Source organism: Mytilus galloprovincialis, chromosome 8, assembly GCF_965363235.1.
Source record: "Mytilus galloprovincialis chromosome 8, xbMytGall1.hap1.1, whole genome shotgun sequence".
Lineage (NCBI taxonomy): Eukaryota > Metazoa > Mollusca > Bivalvia > Mytilida > Mytilidae > Mytilus > Mytilus galloprovincialis.
This window is the reverse complement of record NC_134845.1, coordinates 93,399,541-93,425,283: the sequence shown is the minus strand read 5'-3', so window position 1 is coordinate 93,425,283 and position 25,743 is coordinate 93,399,541. Positions and strand designations below refer to the sequence as shown.

The following is a 25,743-nucleotide window of genomic DNA, read 5'->3' as shown; positions in this document are numbered from 1 at the left end:
AATGGTTACCCGGATTTGTTTTGTTTCCATCGAATTCAAACTTTTGAACTCCGGTATACTACAGCTGCCTTTATTTACATAGCATTTGCATTAAGCAATTACCACCTTGCTTTGAATTTGAAACATATGAAAATAGTTTATGCTGTAAATGATCAAAAATCTTACTGTGAAGAGTTTTGAATTATGAATTTTGAACAGCGGTATACTACTGTTGCCTTTATTGAATTATTGAGTGAAAGAACGTCATCTATATAGCGGAGAGTAGAGTTAACGGATATTGAGAACTTCTTATCTTCCTTCCTAGGAAGTTCATGTATGAAGTCAGCCTCATAATAATAAAGAAACAAGTCGGCAAGAAGAGGGGCACAATTGGTTCCCATTGGAATGTCGACAGTCTGTTGAAAAACACGTCCTTCCAAACGTAAAAGTATGTAAGAACAAGCATCTTGATAATGTCAGTTTTAGAGAATTTTTTGTTTGAATCAGAGTGATTCTTTAAAAAGTAGGAGTTATACCTCCCTAAGACAAGATACTTGTATCTACGTATGCCATTCTTTTTTATGAAAAAAAAAATGCAATACCAACTCTTTCAATTTGTCTTTTAGTTTGGAAGATGGAATACTTTTGTTAAGTGTAGAAAAGTCAAAAGTTTTAATACTATTGCAAGATGAAAAAGAGTTAGATTGTATGTACTCTAAAAGATCTTTGGAATTTTTAAGTATCCACATCCGATTAACGCCACCTCTAGAATAGGCAGTTTCACAATAACTTTGAAGCCCGTCTGTGATTGCTGATAAAATAGATGTTAACAATTTAGAAAGAGGTTTCGTGGGTCACTTGGAAGACCCGCAATTTACCGTTGTTTGTAAGGACACTTATGTAGTTTAGGTATCCAATACAATGATGGAAGATCCAGTACTTTATCTTTGGTTTAAATTCCAAAGGAACATGCATAGAACAGACCTATGATTATCCAGGATTTCCTCTTTGGTAAGTGTCGGGAGGGTATATGTTGAGTTTCCAAGTGAATTGTCAATACCTAATTTGTTTATCAAGCAGTTAATGTAATGAGTTTTACACACAAAATCGATGCTGTTTGGGGCCGTATTTGCTTAACACTGTCTAATTGCCACCTCCCATTTTGAATATATTTGATCCGCACATATAGGCTTCTTCTTTTAATTTGTTTAACTCTTATATATACATGTATATATATTATGCAACTAAAATCTGATCAGAAGTTTTGTGGTACATAGTCAATATACTGTTCCAATTGTTTCACAGTAAGATTTTAATGAAAGTTGTATCATGATACTTAAAAAACATGATATAATTTTATGTTTGGACTCATTTGTTAATGAATTAAAACGAACTAATTTAGTTCAGACTTCATACCTATTCCAATATGCAACACAGCATGCACTCTATCTAAATTGAATTCGAACAATTGATTTTATATAAAACTAAAAAGATTTGTCACCATTTTATACAAAATGAAATTCGCCAAGGGTGGTGAGGGGGGGGCTGCGAAAATGTGTAGCTATAAGTAAAAAGGACAAAATTATCCTACAACAAAAGGAAAGCGGTCTAATAGTGAGTTGGGAGATTTTATAGTGTTTCTAATGGATAACCCAATTCGTCCGGACCTGCCTTTAGATACATAGCTTAATCATTTTATAAGGAAGTAAAAATGTATTATTTCTAACGGAAAGCTTAAATATATTTGCATAATTTTGTGAACAAAGGGAGACAAAATTTATATATTATGATAAATTGACCTTTACAGTTCGTCTCGTTTTACTTCAAAACATTTCTCATTACTGAACATGATAAGTAAAATATTTGGTGGATTTTGAGATTATTTTTGTCCCAATCTGCAGATGTTAATTAAACGGGAAATCGTGACGCCAACTCCATGTAACTCTCTTCCTTTACGTGCATATTTTTTATCATTCAAGACGAAACATATCTGTCCGAACTTTTTTTAATGTTTCATTTAAGTTTATAAAAATGTTTTTCTGTTACAAATCATGATGTAGTGCTTAATGTGTATATGTTATGCTGCCCATCAAGGGCCCTTGATTGGAATAATAAAATATTCTTCTTCTTATTCTATCCAATAAAGATATAGAATACCTCAAATCCTTGGAAAAAATATGGGATTCCGATGCCAGAGACTCAATTATCAGCAGTTAGTAGCAACCCGTATCTCAAAGATTTTGAAACGATAACAAAAAAAAAATTAGATTTTAGAACTGTGTTCAAAACCAAAAATATCAATAGGAGTTGCAGTTTTATTAAATAATAATTTTGAATTTAAAGTATTAAAAGAAAAGGGAGATTTAAATGGTAATTACATAGCATTATATATTGTGATTGGTGAACAAAAGATAACTCTTGTCTCAGTTTATGGTCCTAATACAGACAGTCCTAATTTTTATGACAAGATTATGAACACTGTTGAAGATTTTGGAAATGAAAGTTTTATACTTTGTGGTGATTTTAATTTGGTATTGTATCCAAATATTGATTGTTATAATTATTTACATGTAAATAATCCTAATGCTAGAGATAAAGTGTTAGAAATTATAGACCAATGGTCACTTGTAGATCCTTTCAGAGAACTTTTTCCAGAATTAAGAAGATACACCTGGCGAAAAAAAACACCTTTTAAACAAGCTAGACTAGATTTTTTTCTAATTCCGGATTCTCTGTTATCAAATTTATCAAATTGTAAAATAGAGTCTAGCTACCGTTCAGACCACTCCATTGTGGTTCTAGAACTAGAATTTAATCCTTTTATACGTGGTAAAGGACTGTGGAAGTTCAACAATTCTCTACTATATGACAAGGAATATATTGATATTGTTAAAGAAAAGATTTTAGAAGTGAAAAAACAATATGGTGCATTGGTCTATAATTTTGAAAGTATACAGGAAATTTGTAATGATGATCTGCATTTAACTATTGATAACCAATTATTTCTTGAGATATTATTATTAGAAATTAGAGGTAAAACTATCTCGTATTCTAGTTACAAGAGAAAACAAAGGGATATAAAGGAAAAAAAACTTTTACAAGAAATTGAATTTTTAGAAGCTGCTTTGAATGAAAAATCATGGCAAATATTAGAAAGTAAGAAGCAAGAATTAGAAATGATAAGACAAGAAAAATTGAGGGGTAGAATTATACGGTCTAGAGTTAAGTGGGTCGAGGAAGGTGAAAAACCATCAAAATATTTTTGTGGGCTTGAATCAAAAAATTTTACAAACAAACTTATCCCAAGAGTAGAGTTAGAAGATGGGAAAGTTGTTGTTATCCAGTTTGATATCTTGAAGGAGGTTAAAACATTTTATGAAAATTTATACAAGAAAAGGGAGGTAAATTGTTGTAAAGCCAGTGATTTGGAAAGGGATCTAAAAGATTGTAATTTTAATAAATTATCTGTAGAGGAACAGATGAGTCTAGAAGGGGAGATAACTATTGATGAAGCAAGTTGTGTTTTACAAAAGATGAATAATGATAAATCACCTGGATCTGATGGTTTTTCAACTGAATTTTTTAAGTTTTTCTGGAGAGATTTAAAGTCATTTGTTGTAAAAGCATTAAACTATGGATATATTATTGGGGAATTATCAGTTACTCAAAAACAAGGGATTATAACATGTCTGCCAAAAGATAATAAACCAAGACATTTTCTTAAAAATTGGCGACCTATATCATTATTAAATACTGTTTACAAAATTGGTTCAGGAGTTATAGCTAGTAGATTTAAAAAAGTGTTATGTAAACTGATTGATCTTGATCAGACTGGTTTTATTAGTGGGCGTTATATTGGGGATAATATTAGATTAATCTATGACATTTTACAATTTACTGAAGAAAATGACATACCTGGTTTACTACTTTTGATTGACTTTGAAAAAGCTTTTGATACTATTTCTTGGGATTTTCTTTATAGTGTTTTAGAATTTTTAATTTTGGAGAATACATTATAAACTGGGTTAAAGTGTTCTACAAAAATATTTCATCTGCTGTTAATCAAGGAGGTAACCTTTCAGATTTTTTTAAGGTAGGACGTGGTTGCCGTCAAGGTGATCCTTTATCACCTTATCTATTTATACTGTGTGCAGAAATTTTAGCAATCAGAATTCGGGGAAATAAAAAAATTTGTGGAATAAATGTGACGAGAGTAGAACATAAGTTATCACAGTTTGCCGATGATACATCATTAATTTTAGACGGAAGTGAACAGTCTCTTAATGAAGCATTAATTGAATTAGATTGGTATGCTAAACTTTCTGGGCTTAATATCAATTTCACAAAAACACAAGTAGTTTGGATTGGGAACAAAAAATATAGTAATGATGTTTTATGTCCTGAAAGAAAATTATCCTGGGGTAAAACAGATTTTACTTTACTGGGAATTCATTTTGATGTAGATTTAGATAAAATTGTTGATATAAATTATGAGCAGAGACTTCTGGTCATAAAGAAATTAATTAAAACTTGGTCTAGAAGAAATCTTACTGTTATTGGTAAAATAACTGTGGTAAAAACTTTAATTCTACCTGTCTTAAATCATTTAATTATCTCATTACCAAATCCTAGGGATGCGATTATAAAAAAGATTAATGAAATTTGTTACACCTTTATTTGGGATTCACCTGTGCACAGGATAAAGAAAGAAATATTACAAAAAAATTATTGTGAGGGAGGTTTAAAAATGATTAATCTTAACCTATTTATCATAGCTTTGAAGTCAACATGGGTTAGAAAACTTTTTCGTTCAGAATGTAAATGGAAAAATGTATTTTTGTCAACAGTAAATAGAGATAGACTATTCAAATGTGGAAACGGATATTTATCCCAAATTAAAAATAATGTAAAAAACAAATTTTGGAAGGATGTTATAGATGCATGGGATATGATTATTACTAAAGAAGAAACCCATACATGGGATTATTTTTTGTCAAGTTCATTGTGGTTCAATAGATGTATTAAAATTGGTAATAAACCAGCTTTTTATGTAGAATGGTTTAACAAAGGTATTTGTTCCATAAATGACATAATGTCTGAAAATGGAAAATTTCTCTCCATTGCCCAGTTAAAGGAAAATTTTGATATTGAAGAAAATGCTATGAAATATAACAGTATTATTTCTGCTGTTAAAAAAGCAGCAAAAAATTATGCTGTTGATGATTATAAGTTATTGACTCCATTTATTCCATCTTTTTTGAAAATTCTGTTGAGAAGCTCAAGGGGAACAAAAGATATGTATTCAATACTTATCAAGAATAATGTTATATCAAATGGGCAAAGAAAATGGGATGAAATTATAAATTGTGAAAAAGGGGAATGGAAAGAAATTTTTAGACTATCTTTTGTAGTGACAAATAATACCAAATTGCAATGGTTACAGTATAGAATTAATCAGCGTATTTTAGGAACAAACAAATTATTGTATAAAATGAAAATAATGGATAACCCAAATTGTACATTTTGTCAAAAAGAAGATGAAACAATTGAACACTTGTTTTGGAATTGTGAGATTGTACAAATATTTTTAAATGAAACTAAACATTGGTTTCTTTCAAATGGTATAAATATTCCCTTTACTATTCAAAATTGTATTTTTGGAGATATCTCAAAGGCATTTAGTAGAAATGTGACCAACCTGATTTTTCTGCATATCAGACATTATATTTTTAGTTGTAAATACTTTAAGAGAAGACTTACATTATTTGGAGTGCAAAAGAAAATACAGGATCTTTACTGTATTGAGAAACACATTGCTGTAAAAAACAAGAAACTGGAAATTTTCGATGAAATGTGGAATACTTTCACTATATTATTTGACAGTTAAATAAATAAATGTACAAACATATAGAAGCAAACTTTTATGTTTAAATTTGACAGAAATAGGATAGGATGTTTTAAATTAAAATTCATCTAGGCAAAACTTTTTTTATTTTTTTTTTATTTCTTCTCTCTAATTATCAGTTCTCTCCAATATCTGGTCTATAATGCAGAATTCACTATGATTTTGTTTTTTATTCTTTCTTTTTCTACTTCAAACATATTTTATTTTAATTTATATATCTGTATGTTTTGTTATTTAAAGTATAGTAAAATTTAAGCTATTTAGATTGTTAAGGAACATTCAAATTGTTATTTTTGTTATGGTATATATTTTTATTTTATTATGTCATTATAATGTGTAAATTACTAACAAATACTAATATCTGCATATATATGTTATTTACTAATGTTAACGAGGCCGGGATAAGGTACCGGTATTCGATGTATTCAACTAACAAATGTACAGATTTCAATAAAATATGATAACATTTAAAAAAAAAAAAAAAAAAAAAAAAATATCAATAGGAAAATAAACGCAAACACAAGACACTAGTTTTGTTCCAACTTGTTTAACTTCTCACGTTTTCATGTCTTATACATATTTGGTTTCAAAGTTTTGGATTTGATCATGAATATGCCTTTTATTCAAAATTTCGATCATCTTTTTTGAGAAAATTCAATTAGCAATAATTTGGAGAGAAAAAAAGAAATACACGCCTATTATAGCTGATTATGCGGTATGGGCTTTGCTCATTGTTGAAGGCCGTACGGTTACCTATAGTTGTTAATGTCTGTGTCATTTTGGTCTTTTGTGGATAGTTTTCTCATTGGCAATCATACCACATCTTCTTTTTTATGCATTCTTTTTTTCGATTTATAAATTTCAACCAGCCAATTGAAAGTTTTATGCTAAATTTTATTCGAAATGTCTTACATACCATTTACAATATATTGACATAAATAAAGTTACCCTATATGTTTCTGCTCCTGTAATTGTCAAAATGTTTTATGCCTACCAACTAATTGATTGATGTTATTTGCTTAAACGGCCAGGGGCATATATTTCATGTGTATGCCAAACGAGAATGAATCATAGAGGAACCAGCTTCAGATTTTTATTATGATATTTGTATATCTTTATTCTCATAAACCAAAATCCATGGTACAGAGATATAAACAATTAATAATATAACATATAGTCAGAATTAATACAAATGTATGATCTACAACTGGAAAAAATATTTCCAGCTACATGTAATATAAAAAAACGCATTATGCATGTATACAATATTATATAAAAAAGTTATTAAACAATGTTTCCCCTAAGAGTCCAGCTGTTTATTAATCAGTCTGATAAATTTGCACAAATGATTCAACATACTGATGTTTCTAGTATTCATCAAATCATGAAATTTCAATATGTTTGGTCTATTTAGATAATATGGTTTCAAAAACTTTTCTCTATCATGATTAAATTTCGAACATTTAAAAATATAGTGGAATTCATCCCCAATATCTCCTGAATTACATAGTTTACAATTTCGATTTTCTCTAGGTACATTTTTCCACCTTCCAGTTTCAATAGGAAGTTTATGACTGACAATGACTGAGTATCCTGAATCTACAAAAAGTAATAATATTTTTATCATCTAGGATCTTAAAATAGTTTTCTCTTTCAGCATTATCTTTGAATAGACGATAATTAATAGCTTTTGGCGATTCTAATAAGATAGACCATCATCATCATCTTTATTCTCATAACCATTGCAGATACATAGGTACAGAGAGAGTGCAAAATATGTACATGAATGTGCATCTATTTACAAAACATATATAAAATACAGTGGTTTCAAAATAATATACATTTTAGCCAGGAGGACCCACATGTTTATTTATACACTTTATAAGCTTACATAATCTTTTTAACTCTGACTTTTTGTTTACTTTGCTCATCAGTTTTCCAAATTTTAGTGTATTAACACGAGCCAAATAATATTTATCAAGGTATAATTTTCTGCTGTCGTTAAAAAATGGACATTCTAGCAGATAATGTAATTCGTCCCCAATACTACCAATATTACAAAGATGACATTTTCTATCATTTCTATTAACATTATTCCACCTCCCTGTCTCTATTGGGAGTCTGTGGTTTGTGGTTCTATATCTACATAAAATAATACTTTCGTGCATATCCAAGATATCAAAATATTTTTCAAACTTCAATTCTAACTTAAAAATTCTATAATTTACTGCTTTTGTAGACTCTTGTAATTGCGTATTCCACAACTGTTTATAATGGTCTTGTAATCGCAACTTAAGTGCATTTTTTAACCATATATCATTACCAAAACATTGAGAAATCCAAATATTTGAAAAACCACATTCATCCAAAATATTTTTAACTTTACTCACAAAAAATGTACATACATTATTCACAGTAAATAGTGTTTTTAATAGTCTATATGCGATAGAAGATAGCTTAGTCTCTTTAGCGGATAATAACTTACACCAATATGACACTATTTTTATTTTAATATCAATGTCCAAAGGATATCTACCAAGTTCACCGTATACCATATAGTTAGGTGTGGAATTTTTCAGTTTCAAAAGAAGTTTACAGAATTTCAGATGGATTCTTTCTATAATTTCAACATTACCATGCCCCCAAATTTCACATCCATACAAAAGTATGGGTTTCACAACTTTATCAAAAAGATCTAAGTGACATTGAATAGAAAGATTATGCATGCGGCCTGCTTTCAACACATTAAACATAGCTTTTGTTGCTTTTTCTGCTAAGTGTTTCTGTGCTATTTTAGTATTACCAGTTCTAGATAATAATATGCCTAAATAGTTAAATTCTTTAACAATTTCAATGTCCGTGCCGTCTATATCAAAATGCAATTTTGACGGCATTCTGCCTCTAGAAAAAATCATCACTTTAGTTTTCGTGACGTTAACTTTAAGCTTCCAAACATTACAGTATTCACTGAAAGAATCCAGCTGTTTCTGTAAATCATCAGCACTTTCTGCCAATAGTACTGTGTCGTCTGCATAAAGGATTACAAACATTTTTAGATAAATTTGAAGCTTGGACTCCATTTCCTCAGAAATACTCTCAAGCCCCCGCAAGCTTTTGTCTTCCAAAAAGTGTTCTAGGTCATTCAAATATAATGCAAATAATATAGGGGATAAGTTTTCACCTTGGCGGACACCTTTGTTACACATAAAATAGTCTGACACATTACTGTTATATACAATATTTGATTTTATATTTTCATATAAATGTATAATTACATTATACATTTTCCCATTTATATGTTGAGTAAGCAACTTAAACCAGAGTCCATCACGCCAAATGGTATCAAAAGCTCTTTCGAAATCTATAAAGGCTGTAAATAACTTTTTTTTCTGTTGTTTCAAAATATCAAAAAAAGCCGACAAAGTAAATAAATTGTCAGTCGTACTATGTCCAGATCTAAAACCACATTGACTTTCATTCAATACATCAAAATTTTCGACAAATGTCTTTATTCTTTCATTCAAAAGTGCAGTGAATAATTTACTCATACAGCTTAGAATAGTAATAGGTCTAAAATTTTTGGGATTAAGTCTATCTCCCTTGTTTTTGTATACTGGTTTAATATTGCCAATCAACCATTTGCTAGGTATAATACCTGTGTCAAATATCATGTTAAACACTTTTTCATAAAATGGTAAAAAAACATCAACAGTAGATTTTATATATTCATTTATAACCCTATCTTCACCACATGCTTTATTATTTTTCATTTTTCTAATACATAATATTATTTCATCCCTTGTAATAGGGAGATTTATATCATTATTATTTGACCCATGTTGATCTGGGTCAATACCCGGTAAATCTGTGGTCGCTGTGTCAACATCAACAGCATCTAGACCTTTAAAAAAATCGAATAGAAACTCTATAGGTATATCAGGTTGTTGTTTTCTTTTCCCTTGGTTTAATAATTTCCAGAATTCTCCTGGATTTTTCGATTTTAAATTTTTCATATCACTCATCATTTTCTTTCTATGTAAATTGATTTTTTTATCTAAAATTTGTTTATATTTTTTTTCCGTAAGTCGTAAGTTCTGTTTATGTTGAACAGATGATTTTGATGAAATATTTCTCTTTAGTTTTCTATAATTTTGCCTAGCAAATCTACACTCCTCATCAAACCAGGGTTTATCTACTGGTTTTAATTTTTTTCGTTTCTTTGGTTTGAAAATACCAAACGTATTTCTGGCAGAATCAAGCATAATTTTACAAACATCATCAAAAATCGTATCAACCTTCAATTGGTCAATATTATCACTTGAAATTTGATCTAGACTTTCAAAAATCATGTCTTTTCTTTCTTGAGACAAATTATTTTTAAAATCATTTTGTAAATCCCAATTCCACTTTTTAATTTTTTCATCTTTTTCATTTGTGTTTTGTGAAATATTTCCAGAATCAGAATGTTCTTTATACGTGTTCTTAAAGGAAACTGTTATAGGACTGTGTACATCAGAAAATAATCCAGAAAAATCGTGCAGAAAAAAGTTGCACACAAATCTCAACAGATGTACAGATGTGATCACATAATCTACAACGCTAGCATTTCGACAGGTAAAATTTCCCGAGTTACCTCCCATTCGCCCATTTAAAATAAAAAGTGAGTTTGCCCGACAAAACTCTAATAAAAGATTTCCATATCTGTTTTTCGCCTTATCTAAATTTTGTCTTAATAAAGGAATATTAAGTTCATCTAAAACTACATAATCGTTCTCAATAAACCCAAAAATTTCAGTTTGACTCTCTTTATCATTCATTGTTGTATAATCAACGTCGTTACCCGTTCGTGCGTTAAAATCCCCAAGCAGGCAAACATTAATACTTTTCGCTGTGAGGTCTATATATTCATTTGCAATTTGTCGAAATGCATCGTCTGTAGAATATGGACTGTACTCAGGTGGGACATATACAATACCAAAATAAAGATCATCATGAGTTTTTAAATAAGTTTTACATACTTTAAACCACATTACAAAATTACAGTGCCAATTTTGTTTGAATTGGTCTACAACACTAACTTTAACCTTATGATATAACCATGTATTACTAACAAAGTACTGTGAATTCCAAACATATGACAGTCCACAACTATCTAGAATAGATTTTATATTATTAAGCCATGGAATGTTCATCCCATACTTTTTATATGCATATTTATACAAAATAACAGGAAGTTTTTCTTGCTTTCCACACATAAGTTTCGACCAGTAATTTAAAATCCGCAATTTGATATCAATTTCCAAAGGATATCTTCCAAGTTCTCCATAAATCATGAAATCTGGCGTTGACTTCTTTACATTTAACAAGATTTTACAGAAATTAAGGTGGACCCTTTCAATAACAGAATTATTGCCGACTCCCCAAACTTCACTCCCATACAATAAAATAGGCTTGACAATTTTATCGAAAAGATCGAGTTGGCATTCTATAGATAAATTATGTTTTCGACCTTTTCGGATAACATCGTACATAGCGTGTGTGGCTTTTTCTGTTTGCGCCTTTTTTGCCTTAGAAAAACTTCCTGTTCTAGAAAAAATAACACCAAGGTACGTAAACTCATTTACAATTTCTAAAACAGTATTATTATATTTAAATTCTAAATTTGATAATGGTCTACCTTTTGAAAAAACTACAATTTTGCTTTTATTTACATTAACCTTCAATTTCCAAAGTTCACAATAGTTATACAAAGAGTCAAGCTGCTTTTGTAAGTCATTTTTTGATTCTGCCAAAAGAGCTGTGTCATCTGCATACAGAATCAGAAACAGTTTTAAATAGTAGTCTAGCTCAATTTCTATATCATCGGATACTGTTTTTAACCCTTCTACATCTTGTTCTTTTAAAAAATGTTCAAGATCATTAATATACAGAGAAAATAATAAAGGTGAGAGGCTTTCACCTTGACGTACACCGACATTACAAGGAAAATACTCTGAAAATACACTACCATCAAAAATTCTAGATTTAATATTACTATACATATTTACAATGGTATCATACATTTTTCCACTGATAAGATTTTCCAGAAGTTTTTGCCATAAACCAGATCGCCAAACTGTGTCAAAGGCTTTTGCAAAGTCTATAAAAGCACAAAAAAGTTTTTTCTTTCGCATCTTCAATAGTTCAAAAAGAATATGTAGGACAAAAATACTATCTATGGTTGAATAGCCTTTTCTAAATCCTGATTGATTTTCATTTAACAATAAGTAATTTTCCAAAAAAGTGGATAGTCTTGAATTTAGAACTGAGGTAAATAGCTTTCCCATGCAGCTAAGAATTGTGATAGGTCTATAATTTTCTGGGTTTTTTGTATCACCTTTATTTTTATAAAAAGGAATAATGTTACCAACTAACCATGCTTCTGGAATTTTACCGGAATCGAAAACAATATTAAAAAATTGAACATAAATAGGCATAAAAATATGGCATGTGCTTTTAATATATTCGTTAATAATTTTGTCATCTCCACAAGCCTTTCCATTTTTTAAATCTTTAATACAGTTAAATATTTCTTTTTCTGTTATGATACTATTAAGAGTTTCATTGAACTGGTTTGGTACTTGCGAAACAGGGATATCGTCGACTGAATCCGACGAATTCAAGTCTTTAAAGAAATCAAAGAGAACATCGATGGAAATTTTTTGACTACGTTTTTCTCTTTTTTCATTTAAAATTTTCCAGAACTCCTTAGAGTTACTGTTTTTTAAATTTTGCATCTTTTTTCTAAAAGTCTTTCTATACTCTTGTATAGAACAATCCATCTGCTTTTTATACTTTCTCTCTGCATCTTTCATTTGAACTTGATTATCTGTTGTTTTGTTGTTTTTATATCGTCGTTTTGCAATTCGTGAGCACTTTCTTTGCTCCCAGCATTTTTTGTCAAACCATGGTTTGCTTTCCTTTGTGTTCTTTTTAACCTTCGTGTTATAAGTAATGGTACCTAGTACCTTTTCTGCTGATTCCAAAAGTATTTCATTTATATGTTCGGACAATTTATTTACAGAATTTTGCGACAAAACACTTGAATGCAAAAACACTAATTCATTTTCTAATTCTGCAATCTTATTTCCATCAATGTTCTCAATGAAATCTTGTTTTTTTTCATTATCCCATTTTTTTAACTTAATATTTTCACTACCACTTGTTACATCATTGTTTTCAGCTTCAGTTACATCAGTATTTTGCTCAATTTTAAATTTTAACAAAAGTGTCAATGGACAATGTACATCTGAGTAAAGAGACGAAAACGTATCTACATGCATATTTACAACATGATCTAATAATTCAAATGAGCAAATAAAATAATCAACAACACTAGAACTTCTACATGTAAATATTCCCTCTTTATCACCATTCACTCTACCATTCAATATAAACAAATTGTTATTTTTACAAATATCAAGTAAAGCGTTTCCATAAGTATTTTTCGATATATCTTTACTTTTTCTAATACTTAGCATATTTAACTCTTGTAAAGTATTTGAGTAATCATAGCATGAATCTGAATCACTAACTATATCATGTTTGCTATTTACAATATTTGAAAAATCTATATCAGAAGCAGTTCTACTATTAAAATCTCCGACAAGCATAATATATTTAAAGTTAACAGAAAGTTTCAACAACTCTTGCTCAAGTTCGTTTAATGCATCGGTTATTTTGTACAGCGAATTTTCAGGAGGGATGTACACATTCCCAATCACCAAGTCTTCATCAGTCTGTAGGAAATCTGCAGATATCTTAGCCCATAGCACTAGGCTACTCTTAGTTTCAATGATATGAATATATTTAGACATTTCATTTTTATACCCAAAAGCTATGCCACCTGATTTTACTCTAGAGTGTGACTTTCGATTTTTAAATTTAAAAGTATATTCTGGTATGTTAATATTATCAAAATTATCAGTTTTTGTTTCAGTCAAACATATAATATCATGGTCACTTATCAATTTGATAAATTCAGGATACTGCGATTTTCTCACTAAACCGCAACAGTTAAGGTTTAACATTTTAATGTCTTTCAGAAAAGCATCAACTGACTCTCTATGGGGTTGCTAATAGTGTTTTGGCGTCGTTGTACGTTTGCGTTTTTGTACAGGGTTTTTATCTGGAGTATGCGACATTTTTGTGTGAGTCTGTGTGTTCGTAGCTATATCGTCTTCAACATTGCGTTCTTCATTATATATTTCCCCATTGACATACAAGATGTCCCTCACTAACATGACCTGGCAACCTTCAGCTCGTTTTTTCTTCATGAGCGGGTAAAGACTCTTTCTAGCCTGCTCAATTTCGTCCGGGAATTGTTGGTTGACTCCGAACGGTTTACCTTTCAGGCGGTAGGTGTTAGATAGTACCCTTGCAAGATCTTTATAGAAGATAAATCTGGCTACGATTGGTCGCGGGCGGCCTCTTTTTCCTGCGCGAGCTCCACTGCCGAAGCGATGAACATTTCCCAGTTCTATCCAATCTGAAATATGCAATTCCTTGCGTATAAAGTCTTTCACTACTTGCTCTGTATTTTCGTGCTCCGTCTCTTGTATTCCTGTGAATACCAAGTTATTTTTCATCGATCTGCATTGTAAATCGATAACTTTGTTGCGAAGTTCTTCATGTTCCTCTCGCGCACCACTTAAAGCTGATTTAATTTCTGACCTCAATTCGGTTGTTCGGTCGTCTAAGTCGTTAGCTACTCTACTAACAGAAGATCTTATTTGTTTTACATCTTTTACATTGTTGTCATGTTTTACTTTAAAGTCGTCCATAAAATCACTTATACTCTGTAAATTATTATTCACTTCTTTATTGTTAACATGTAAATTCTTTACTTGTTTATCTAGATTTCCATGTTGTGTTTTAATTTGTGATATTTCGGACTCACTTTTTTCGCACCTTACATTTATTTTTTGAACTTTTGATTCAACTTCGTTAACTTTTGTTTTTAACTCGCTAAAATGTTTAGCTAAGGTTGTTAATGTTCTGTTCATTTGGGTGACTTGTGTCATTCCCGTTTCAATGGAAGTAAGTCTGCCATTCATGTTTATTAGCAGTTGATAGACGTTTTGTAATGTTATGTCCTCGCTAGGATCTCCGTAAAGAACATCCCTACTTTCCGTTAATACTGTAGATGTGTCCGTTTGGCTTGTCTCCATATTTTAACCCACTCGTATAGAGCCTCAATATATGAATCGTACTTCTAATTACTGTTCACTTGGAATACAATACACCCCAGGGTACAGGTGATAAACAAATAAATAACAATGTCTCTCGGGATTCTACTTATTGTTGATACTGGATTTCAAAAAATACATAAATTACCAAAAGAATCAGCGTCTTTACCATATTAATAACGGGCGAAAGGTCCCAATATATCAATCAAACACTTGAAAGTTCTAATTTCCAAAATTATTCATTTCATTATCAAATAAGATGACTTATCTTAGGAGCGAAAAAATCAACACCTCCATTCATACATTCGTAGTCTCTCCATATTAGATTGGTAGTAAATTATGCCAAGTACAAAAATGTAATGTTAGGTACCCCCACCCCTTTCCCCCAAAAAAAATAAATAAACAAGGATTGACTTGTAAGGAATTTGGGGTTAAGACACTAACATTCTTTTGTCAAAATCGGCGAAAAATACTAAAACTAATCATATTAGCCGAGAAAATGAACTTATGTTTCCCTCAAGAAGTTGACAACAAAATCCGTCCCTGAATCGGTACATCGACATGAGAAGAACTTATATATTCGTGTTATTCATAATCCTTTCATGATCTTTCATTTATGTACTATGATAAATATAAGAGAGTAACAGTTGACGGGGTTTATACAGACTTGAAAAGTTTGGCCAGTAAGTTCTACCAGAGAATAAAAGACCCTCTCCCCCCCAAAAAAGAACAGAGAAAATGGCAAAACAATAACGAAAGAAAATAATTAATGGGGTAGCTAAGATAAAAATGACAGATAATAACGGTCAAAAAATTAAGAGCCTCATCATGTATTTAGGTTTTGATTATGTGATTACTTAGTTTAAACATATTTATTTATAGTGGATTGGGAAACAAGTTTTGCAACTTAAATTAATCCCTTTCCACTTTGCGGTGATTACTTGACCGTATGCATAGTGATTATTGTATACCAGACCAAATATTTCATGATTATTTGATAATCTAGGACTGTATTTCTTTTATTATCTGATGACCTTATTTGAAAAAGTATTTAATGATTATGGGATTAATTGGAAACCCCCATGAGCGGCCTCAATAAATACTAGAGAAAAAAATGCCAAAAACTTATTGAATGCATTTCAATGAATATTGTAACAAATAACGCTTTATTTTACTATTTATTAAGTTTAAACATATAAATCAACTGAAAGCAGAAATGAAAAACCCCGTCCCTTCAAGACCCTCCTAATACCACATTTGACGATTCGCGTTTTTAAAGCAGAAAACGAAAGAGGAAGTTTAAACCAAGTAATTAAGCTATTAACGACGGAGAATTCCAGTTGAATGTAGGTGAACAGTAAGTTTTGGTCTATTATGTTTTATTTTATATCTCTGGTTACCAGAATCTGTACACATTCTAACTTTTAAAATTCAAAGTTCGAATTAGTTATATCTTTTGAATTAAAATACTGAAAATAAAGCTATTTTTAACTTGATCATGTTGATACGTCTATGTAATTTCTTATGGTAAAATGATATTAGAATAAATTTGATGTTCGTGTGCAAATTGTGACCTAGTGCACTTGTCATATTATATATATATTAGACTGCATAATTCAACATGTGCATGAACATTTTTGATTATAATTGTTGCCTGTAAATGCTCCCGGACCTCGAATTAGAATAAATATAAATGTTGATTTGTTTATATTGGAGTATCGATATAACGGCAATCTTTAAATAAATAAGGATGAAATTATACTTAATTATATATTCAGAAAATATAAACTGCTACTTTAGGGGAAACATCTAATAGTACATGTATATCAGTCATGATAATCATATGGATAATTTATAAATATAAAAAAGAAGATGAGTTATGATTGCCAATGAGATAACTCTACACAACAGACCAAATGACACAGAAATTAATAACTTTAGGCCTCAACAATGCGCAAAGACCATACCGCATAGAAATGACAATGTAAAACAATTCAAACGAGACAACTAACGGCCCATGTACAAAAAATGAACGAAAAACAAATATGTAACACATAAACATGATAAACAAACGACAACCACAGACTGAATTACAGGCTCCTGACTTGGAACAGGCACATACATACAACATGCGGCGGGGTTAAACATGTTAGCGGGAATCAAACCCTCCCCTAACCTGGGACATTGATGTGACAGTACAACATAATCAATGATAAGAGCGAAGTATCAGTTGAAAAAGGCGTAACACATCAGATGGATGAAAGCATGCAATGCAATTATGTAAAAAAAAAAGGCCATAAGTGACACTGAATTTGCATTTTGGATTTTGGCACTATACCAAATTGACGATTAATTAGTGACTTTAACAGGAGTAGACTTTTAAGTGGGGGAGGGAGGTATCAATTGAACGTCTGAAAGTGCATGACAGGCAAAAAAATATAGTAAAATAGTTAATAAGTAAGTCAGTGTTCTCTTTCATTTTCATTGTATTTCCTAATTTGATCAGTTATTATTGGGAACTAGGAAAGGGGAAAATAACCCCCCCCCCCCCCGATGTTTCAATGAATGAACAAGTATTGCTTATTTTTTTGCCATGGCGGTGTGCGTCACTTTATCCTCGACCTATACGTTTGAATGTCCCTTTGTTATCCTCCGCCTCTCATTTAACAATTGTTTACATTGATAAGATAAATTGATGAATACAAATGTCAATGTACATGTACGAGGCTCTGGATGCGGTTTAACGAATAGAAAAATATGAAAATAAAGTGCAGAATGAAGGAAAAATTAAAGAAAAATAATAAAAAAATATATAAAAAAAAAGAACAAACAATCAAAGAAGAATATAGATTTATGGTGGTGTGCTCAAAGTTAAAGAATAGAGTTTAAAAAGCAAAAAAGAAAAAAAGAAAAATGACAATTATTAAATAAACAAAAATGCATACCTGTGATACTACAAGGCAACATTTCTGTCCACCTGAATTCGATTGATTGATTAATTGATTGGTGTTTAACGCCATTTTCAGCATTATAATATATTATGCTAATTCGTGGTGGTCATACTCTATTTTGGTGAAGCAAGTAATTCTTGTCGAAAGCACCTACAACATGCATGCAGTGTTCGAACTTCTCACTTTACTGTCGACAGGATATTGATACAGTAGTTCTAAGTCGTACATCATAACATCATAATTTTTTTTACAAATGAATCCAATATTTTTGAAATGTCCACAAATCATTAGACTGCATGTCAAACATTAGAAATATTTATATTTTTGAATTTCGTCTCACAAAATTGTATTTCAAGACTTCAAATTTCACTCATTTTATGCAATACTGTCTCGTTTTGGTCCATGGCCAGTCCTGTATATATATTACGCTCTAATGTGTCTTATAAATACAAAATAACTTTTGAGTTGGAGAGGTTGTTAATAATAACGTAATATAGTAACCAAAGTCTAACTATGTAGTATAGCGTTCAACATAGATATCTAGAATATATAGCGGCTATATTATAGCTGCTGTACGATATTTCTCCGGGTGCGTAACTTTCTCACTGCGTTGAAGATCATGCAATTGGTGGCCTTCGATTTGTGTCTACTCTTTAGTCGGGTTGTTGTCTCTTTGACATATTCCCCATTTCCATTCTCAGTTCTAACTTAGAAATTACGAATTGTCTTTCAGAAGCTTATGATATCCAAATCAATTCAACGAAGAATCGGACAAAATGTCGGACGTAACTCATGGTAGACTGCTAGTGTGTGCTATAGATTTCGGAACAACGTATTCCGGATATGCCTTTCAGTTAACCTCGGACTTTATCAAGGAACCTTTGAGTAATATAAAAACAAACCAAGTATGGAATGCGGGTGCTGCAGCATTGATGTCCCTAAAAGCCCCAACATGTCTCCTCCTAAACAAGGATAGAGAATTTGTCGCATTTGGATATGATGCAGAGAATCAGTACACTGATCTGACTCTAGAAAACGAACACAATGACTATCTTTTCTTCAGAAGATTTAAAATGTTACTGCATAGGAATCCGGTAAGTCGACTATATCAAAAAAGGAAGAGCTGGTATGATTGCAAAATAAATAACTCTCCACAAATTGAGCAAAGCCCATACCACAAGTTCGTTTGATGTTCCCATAATATTGTTGTTGTAAAGCGTGCAGCAGTTCAATATGAAAATAAGAAGATGTGGTATTCTTGTCAATAAGAAAGCTCTCCACAAGAAACCAAATAACACAGAAATTATACATCATACGGCCTTTAACAATGCGTAAAACCCATACCTATATATAGATATAGGAAGATGTGGTGCGAGTGCCAATGAGACAACTCTCCATCTAAATAACAATTTATAAAGTAAACCAACAAGGTCAATGTACGGCCTTCAACACGGAGCCTTGGCTCACACCCGACGAACAAAAATCTATAAAGGGCCCCAAAATTGCTAGTGTAAAACCATTCAAATGGGAAAACCAACGGTCTATATGTTTGTTTCAATACAACGTCCAAAATTTGTCAGTAAATTAATATTTATACAGAGGTCCTATCGTTTACATATTTCTTGTTTTTTCTCTCGATTTGTTTTAATTTAGTACGAGCAATTCCGAGGATCTTGAAGAGAAAGAATGACAAAGAGTTATCTGATCTTTCTTAGAGATGCCTGTATTTAAATAAAAAATTGGAATAGCTTGAAACTGGAAACTAAAATTAACCCTTTATAAATTTCGTACATCTGAAGCGCTTTCGGGATTTACCTTCATCCGGAACGCTAAAGGTGAAAGTAGGCCTACTCGGACAAAAAATAGTGCATTTGATGTCATTCTTTACTTAAACTACCCAACAAATTTGCAGAAATGAAACTTTTGGTGAAAGAGAAATATATTAAGACTATTTTGAGCCCAAAACTTGTCTATGAGTTGACATTAAAAATTGAGGATTAATGCGCTCCATAGTATACTAATTTAAGATTTCAAGAAAACCAGGGGTTATTTTTAGTGGTACATCCAATCGGAAGGTCTCTTCTTTCTTATATGGCTTTAAAGGTATGCTGAAAATTGGCATGAAGAAAGGTGATACCTGTACGATTCAGGACATACCTGGTTTGAAAGAGGTTAAACTTAAGATAAAAATTTAGAAAGCTATGAAAATTGCAAAATTTGGTTGAACAGATAGGGACTTTTAATTGTTGGTCTGACACCTTTAAGCAAAATGCGGTGAAACATCAAAATCAGAAAACAATTGTTTTTTTTTTGTCTTAACTGATCATTTGAGATAATAGTAGCCACATTTCAATCTTTTTGGTGGCAAAATGTCACATATTGCAAATTTAGAGCCTAAAACTTGAGTTTGTGCTATTTTTAGCTTTTCCCACCCTGACAATATGCTTTTATAGAAAAAAATGTCCTAAATAATGTTATAAATGCACAGAAAGTTATTCTGTGGTGTTAAACATTGAAACATAGGTTGTTTACTACCCCCAAACAAATTTTTTCATGCAGATTTAATGAAATTATTTGATTTTTACCCCTTATATCATTGCGTCATAATATGTACTTGGCAGATAGCATAGCCTAATGTAAACACTGCAAAAACTCACAAAAGTACCATTTATTATTCCAAATGAAATTTTTATATCTTAAATTTTATGAACTGATGTAAAAAAACACAGTTAAATGACCATGGCTGCACTTTTGATCAATTTGTAGTACTTTACTGAGACCAGATGAAAAAAAGGGGGGTCAATATTCCTTGACACTTCAATACCTTGGATTTTTTACTAAATTCATTGCAAAAATTGTGGAAAGTCTTTAAATAAGTAGAACAAACAAGGAAAAATCAGCAAAAACTGATCTTGATATTGAAAGTTTATGTTCCTGTAGCCCAAAATGAAATTTTCAAGTATTTTCTATCAAAGTCATACATTACAGTCAGTTTAAATTGAGCTGTGAAATTTTAAATATAAGTCGCATAATGCTCAGATAGGCTGTTTTTAACTACAAATTGACTAAGGATTAAGAATAAAGCAAAATAAAAGATTTCTAATCAATTTTTTTGTCTCTTTAGGTGTCACACAACCAATTACTCCCTCAAATGAAAATAGGCCTACTCGCACAAAAAATAGTGCATTTGATGTCATTCTTTACTTAAACTACCTAACAAATTTGCAGAAATGAAACTTTTGGTGAAAGAGAAATATATTAAGACTATTTTGAGCCCAAATTTACTTGTCTATGAGTTGACATTAAAATTGAGGATTAATGCGCTCCATAGTATATTAATTTAAGATTTCAAGAAAACCAGGGGTTATTTTTAGTGGTACATCCATTCGGAAGGTCTCTTCTTTCTTATATGGCTTTAAAGGTATGCTGAAAATTGGCATGAAGAAAGGTGATACCTGTACGATTCAGGACATACCTGGTTTGTAAGAGGTTAAACTTAAGATAAAAAATTTAGAAAGCTATGAAAATTGCAAAATTTGGTTGAACAGATAGGGACTTTTAATTGGTGGTCTGACACCTAAAACCCAAGCATTTGAAATACACTCGGGTTGTTGTCTCTTTGACACATTCCCCATCATACAAAAGATTCATTAGTGGCGCTCGATTTAATATGTTAAAAGGCCGAAAGTAATGTAAAAAGTTTAAGAGGAATAAGAATTCAAAATTCCTAAAGGTCTTGCCAAATACATTATCATCTAGATTCTGAGGTATATATAAATAGTTTATTTCTTGGGTAAAAAGTTCCTAGTATTATTAAAACTTAAGAAACATTCGGAGTTTTATGATAATAATGGACCTCAAAGAATAGTAAATTCATAAATGGTAAATGACAGTCTTAGTTTCTTAGCACTTTAATATAAAATATGTGTTTCATGTAGTCAGTATAGAATCACTGACCACTGAGATAATTATACCACTAAGGAATAACAGTACGATCAGTGGTACATGTACAAATAACAGTACTATCAGTGGTACATGTACAAATAACAGTACGATCAGTGGTACATGTACAAATAACAGTACGATCAGTGGTACACGTACAAATAACAGTACGATCAGTGGTACATAATGTACAAATAACAGTACGATCAGTGGTACATATATCTTCCCAATGCTTAGTAAATGAAACAACAGTGTATAACAATTTCAAGAATCATTAAACAATTTCCAAATGATGGCAAAATTAACAAAAATCACCTTCGAGCATAATAGCACTCCAAAAAGGAATATTACAGGTTTTCATAAACAGATTGGAATTCGTGTATCCACATTAGACCCTTGAAAGCACATGCTATATTTATACAAAAAAAAGTTCTACTTACAGATAAGTGCAAACATTTTTTTTGCAAAACCGGTTTAATTTGTTCTTTATGTTTTATAATTAAAGGGTTTGAACAGAGATACAAAGATTGCAGCAGCAAATGGAGAAGAGGTACAGGCGAAAGCAGTCTTTGGACACGGCATATCTTTTCTTAAAAAACACGCACTAGAGAATTTCAAACGCGCAGGATTGGAGATAGATGAAAATGAGGTCCAATGGGTTATAACGGTTCCTGCAATTTGGACAGACGCTGCCAAACAGTTCATGAGAGAGGCTGCACAACGTGTAAGTTTAAAAAGAATATGTGGTATAAGGGTTTTTTGCGACTGTTCCAAGTCAGGAGTCTCTGGCCTTTGTTAGTCGTGTAAGATTTTTAATTTTAGTTTCTTGTGCATAGGCGGATCCAGGGGGCCCCTGGGGGCCCGCCCCCCTCTTTCGTGGGAAAAATTTGGTTGATTATATAGGGAATCATTAAAACATGACTGGAGCCCCCCCCTTAGGTCAGTCAGCGGGGCCCCCCTTAGGAAAAGTTCTGGATCCGCCACTGTTGTGTATATTTCAAAGTTTAGTATGACGTTCACAATCACTGAACTAGTATACATTTTTGTTTAGGGGCAAGCTGAAACACGCCTCCAGGTGCTCGTGTTTCTCGCTGCATTGAAGACCTATTGGTGGCCTTCGGCTGTTTTGTACTCTTTGATCGGATTGTTGTCTCTTTGACACATTCCCAATTTTCATTCTCAATTTTATGAAATTCATAGAGAGTTGCTTTTCTTTTTGAAAACAAAAATCTTTAGACCTTAAAATCTTGATAAAAATAGCACAACTTATTATACTAGGTTCATTAACAATATTTCATTTCTTTAAATGACAACCAACAAACAACAGAAATATAGGGATTCGGCAACAAGAAATAATTTATATAAATCCGTTTCCCTCAACCCATTTTATGAAATATTCTGCTACAACAAATATTTGTTCTCTAAAGCATATATACGAACTGCATGGTTTTTTTTTAATCAATACACTGATAAAGAACACAAAGAAATCTCTAGTGTACTATCCCTCAGGTTTTTAAATTCAAAAGAAGAAAACAAATGTTAATATTACATTTCATCGTAAACTTTAAATTTTTGAAATTTTTAAGAAGTTTTTATAATTAAAACTTGCTTTTGCATTCCAGGCAGATATATTTAATGACCAACTGATGGTAGCCCTTGAACCAGAAGCAGCCTCGGTCTTGTGTAGATATACGTCAGATGCATCTGGACAAAGTATATTCACATCCGGGTCAAAATACATGGTTGTGGATCTTGGAGGTCAGTAAGCAGTAAGGGGATGAACAAGTCAGACTTTTATAACTAAATCACATTTATTTTATGATTTTATTTAAACTTTTGTCATATAAATCCAAGCTTTAATCTATAAGCCATAAAAGTAGTAATGTCTTCCCCTTCACACATTGCAGAGCTCATTGCAAGTGACCTCTGAATTTACCATTCGACCTCATGTTTTAAAATGTAGCTCGATAACTGCCAATTAGTAGAATTTCTGTTTACCAAAGAGCATGGAATGCGAGCATAAATCTCCGTATACACTTTACAAACAATTCGAGCGTCTCTGATGAGTCTTTTGTAGACGAAACGCGCGTCTGGCGTATATACAAAATTTAGTCCTGGTATCTATGATGAGTTTATTCGACAATGTAGTGTAACTTGGGGCGATTCACTGTTCATTTTTATTTCACAGGAGGTACTGCTGATATAACAATTCACCAGGTTGCAGAAGACGGTACTTTGAAGGAACTCCACAGTGCGAGTGGCGGCGCGTGGGGAGGAATCAAAGTAGACCAAGCGTTTGAACAACTATTGATAGATATAGTCGAAGAAGACGTATATGCCAAATTTCAGAAAAGAAATGCCTCGGACCATTTCGATATGGGAAGGGAGTTCGAAGTAAAAAAGAGAACAGTCAAAGAAGGCATGAGCAAAAATACATATATTAAACTGCCATCGGCACTTATTGAAACGTATACTGTGTTGAAAGGCAAGACTCTTAAGGAAGCCATTGAGCAATCGATGTATGTTAACCGTGTTTCCCAAACTGCTGACAAGCTGAAAATTGACTCAGAATTATTGAAAGGTTTCTTTCGGGATCCTCTCGAACATCTTGTTGAACACATCAGAGAAATATTAAATCAACCGGTTGCTAAAGATACAAATATTTTCTTGTTAGTTGGAGGGTTCTCCGAGTCCCCGATCGTTCAGGAAACAATCAAGGCACGATTTCCAAAGCATAAGATGATCGTGCCTCAAGATGCTGGTTTAGCGGTTTTGAAAGGTGCCGTCTTGTTCGGACATCGCCCGAAACTTATATCTGTTCGAGTTAGTCGTATGACGTACGGAATAGGCATTAGCAGACTATTTACTAAAGGCGATCCTGAGGAATTGCGGTTTGCATCTGGTAGTGCTGTGTTGTGTCGTGACGTATTTCACAAATTTGTGGAAAAGGGTCAACCAATCAACGAAGGCGATGAACATTCTATGCCTTTCAGTGCTAAAGGTCAGAATAATAGAGTTCGTGTTTACACTTCAAGCATGAAAGATCCGAAACATGTTATTGATGATAGCTGTAAACTTCTTGGAGAAATGATGATCAACATAAGTTCGGAAGTTACATCCGGGAACAATATTCAGGTCAGAATCGAGTTCGGTGGTACGGAATTGGTTGTTGAAGCTAAGGAGAAAAATACCGGTGAAGTCTTCAGATCGCGATTTGACTTCCTCAGTGATAAATAAATTTGGTGTTTGTCTTGTGGTTTCTAGCACATTGTTGATGTACAAATCATAATTGATTGTGTAAATATGTATCATGAAGAATGATGGAATTATTTTTTTTCATAAAAAAGTCCATGCAAATTTATATAGAATAACATACAAAAGTTAAAATGGCAGAAGATAGAAACATTACGGATTAGTAGTTAATGGAGTTCTATCTGCTCAAATTAGTACTGCGTTTGTAAAAATTACTTTCTTCGATAATTTTTAATTTCATTTGCGTGAAACATAATAAAATATATATATCTCAAGTCTAACCAATGATACGTGTGAAAATTGACAATGCTCGGTTCTTTGAGGTTTTGCTTAAAAGCCATTTGTGTTATTTATGCTTCTTGGGTTAACATTGTATTTAGAAATAAAACGATATTGTGGGATCGCCAATGAGACAACCCTCCACCAAAGACCAAACAACTAGTGGTAACTAATTATAATGGGTCATTGTATGGTCTTCAACAATACA

The 25,743-nt window shown here is 31.8% G+C and overlaps 1 protein-coding gene across 2 annotated transcripts; it reads left to right on the top strand.

The window, feature by feature from the left end:
• Positions 1-16,377: 16,377 nt before the first annotated feature.
• Positions 16,378-25,332, top strand: LOC143042861 (heat shock 70 kDa protein 12B-like). Of its 2 annotated transcripts, none has more exons than XM_076215344.1 (5): positions 16,378-16,468; positions 18,796-19,156; positions 22,510-22,728; positions 23,627-23,762; positions 24,193-25,332. In XM_076215344.1, exons 2-5 carry the CDS (start codon positions 18,839-18,841, stop codon positions 25,239-25,241), a joined length of 1,722 nt encoding a protein of 573 aa, XP_076071459.1. In that variant the 5' UTR covers positions 16,378-16,468; positions 18,796-18,838; the 3' UTR covers positions 25,242-25,332. The 2 variants fall into 2 exon arrangements, with proteins under 2 accessions (XP_076071459.1, XP_076071460.1); XM_076215345.1 differs by having other exon boundaries at positions 16,394-16,457.
• Positions 25,333-25,743: the final 411 nt, after the last annotated feature.

Excerpts from the sequence above, each read along its gene's own strand:
- LOC143042861 (XM_076215344.1), top strand. The coding sequence starts at position 18,839 with ATGTCGGACGTAACTCATGGTAGACTGCTAGTGTGTGCTATAGATTTC. Across the intron at positions 22,729-23,626 it reads TGAGAGAGGCTGCACAACGT|GCAGATATATTTAATGACCA; the intron begins GTAAGTTTAAAA and ends TTTGCATTCCAG. Across the intron at positions 23,763-24,192 it reads CATGGTTGTGGATCTTGGAG|GAGGTACTGCTGATATAACA; the intron begins GTCAGTAAGCAG and ends TTTATTTCACAG.